The sequence below is a fragment of the Microtus ochrogaster genome, chromosome 7 (assembly GCF_000317375.1).
Source record: "Microtus ochrogaster isolate Prairie Vole_2 chromosome 7, MicOch1.0, whole genome shotgun sequence".
In the NCBI taxonomy this organism is placed as follows: domain Eukaryota; kingdom Metazoa; phylum Chordata; class Mammalia; order Rodentia; family Cricetidae; genus Microtus; species Microtus ochrogaster.
In genome coordinates this window covers 3,934,348-3,935,974 of record NC_022014.1, presented here as the reverse complement: position 1 = coordinate 3,935,974, position 1,627 = coordinate 3,934,348, and the positions used below count along the sequence as shown (strand labels likewise).

At 45.9% G+C, this 1,627-nt stretch overlaps 1 protein-coding gene across 2 annotated transcripts in view; it reads right to left on the bottom strand.

Moving 5' to 3' along the window:
* Positions 1-1,627, bottom strand: part of Pdpk1 (3-phosphoinositide dependent protein kinase 1) — a 70,356-nt gene that overhangs the window by 36,629 nt on the left and 32,100 nt on the right. For both annotated transcript variants that reach the window (XM_005349197.1, XM_026780183.1), the window contains exon 2: positions 783-1,052. In XM_005349197.1, coding sequence (XP_005349254.1) covers positions 783-1,052 — 270 coding nt within the window. The remainder of the gene's footprint in view (positions 1-782; positions 1,053-1,627) is intronic.

Sequence of the window (1,627 nt, the reverse complement as noted above, 5' to 3'; positions counted from 1 at the left end):
TGTGAGCCACCATGTGGTTGCTGGGAATTGAACTCAGGACCTTTGGAAGAGCAGGCAATGCTCTTAACCTCTGAGCCATCTCTCCAGCCCATAAATAAATATTTTTAAAAAAAAAAGAAAAGAAAAGAAATCTGTAGGATAACTCTCCAGCAAATACTTAGTGTCATAGTTTAGGTTCTAAAGCAAACAAAAACAAACAAACAAAAAAAACACCCAGACATAAAAAAGGTCACTGAATGTTACTAAAAGTCTCCAAAAAGATACTAAATTTCAACCTAAGAAACTAAAGACTTCCTAAGGCCCCTCCAGTAAGACCTGAAGACACAGAACATACTGCATTAACTGTAGTTTTAAAGTAACATGAATCAACAGCTGCTTTTGTTTGTTTTTGAGTCAGGCATTCATTCAATATTTAAATATTTAAACTCCTTTGCCTCAGTCTCCTGAGTATATGGAGAAAAGGTATGGACCAAAACAGAAAAAAAAAGGAGGGAGGGAGGGAGGGAGGGAGGGAGGGAGGAAGGAAGGAAGGAAGGAAGGAAGGAAGGAAGGAAGGAAGGAAGGAAACCAGTTTAAGCAAGCTTTCTTCAGGTAGTCCACTTAGGGAGTCCGCTCCCTCCAAGACTCTAGTGACATTCACAGAATGCAACCCACAAGGGCATGAAACCATCTCCTGGGGATCTCTGTGCCTGCTCAGGTGCCTGCTCAAGTGTTCTCAGCACTCAGTGATCTCAGGATAATCCTCCACTCAATAAGCAGCAGCAGCAGAGCCACATACTCACTGTCGAAAAAGAGCCCTCGCCAAGGATTTTCCCAAACTTGAAGTCTTCAGGCCGCTTCTTGCGAGGCTGTGGTGGCAGCTGGGCAGGGTGCTGCTGCAAGGGGTTGGTATTTGGTCGGGCTTCGGCTGTGGTGCCATCCATGGTGGGTCCTTGCCTGGTAACACCACTAGGCATGCCAGGGGCCGAACTGGATTCAGTCTGGGACCTCACCATTGATGGGGATGGGCAGGAACATAGCACCACACTGGACTGAATAGGAACAGCATCATACTGCAAACACAGAGGAAAGAGGTGAGAGTCAAGAGGCACTCTTGTCCTAAGTAGATAAGCCCAAACACAAGCACTTTATTATGATACTGCTAAAGGCAGGGCAGCACATCTGTCTGACTCTGGGTATCCACTGCAGCCACTTTCCCTCCTTCTCCCTTGCTCACATCCTCTGAAATAATAGTGTGCATCTGCAATTCTGGAGTATGTTCACTTTATACAGAGACACCCAATGCTGGCAAGATTCATGATAAAGCAAGAATACTCATGATTATGGCTAGTGTTACTGTTAAAGAGCTCCTGGAAAGCTTGGCAACTGTTAATAAAATGATAGAACAATTGTCAATGAGACAGAAAGATGAGAGGAAGCACAGTTTAAAACTGAAGCATAAGCAAGGCGTGGTGGTGCAAACCTGTAATCCTAGCATGCAGAAAAATCATGGCTTCTGGGCCAGCCTGGGTTACATTCCAAGATTCTGCACCCAGAGCCGGGCGGTGGTGGTGCACGCCTTTAATACCAGCACTCGGGAGGCAGAGGCAGGCGGATCTCTGTGAGTTCGAGACCAGCCTGGTCTACA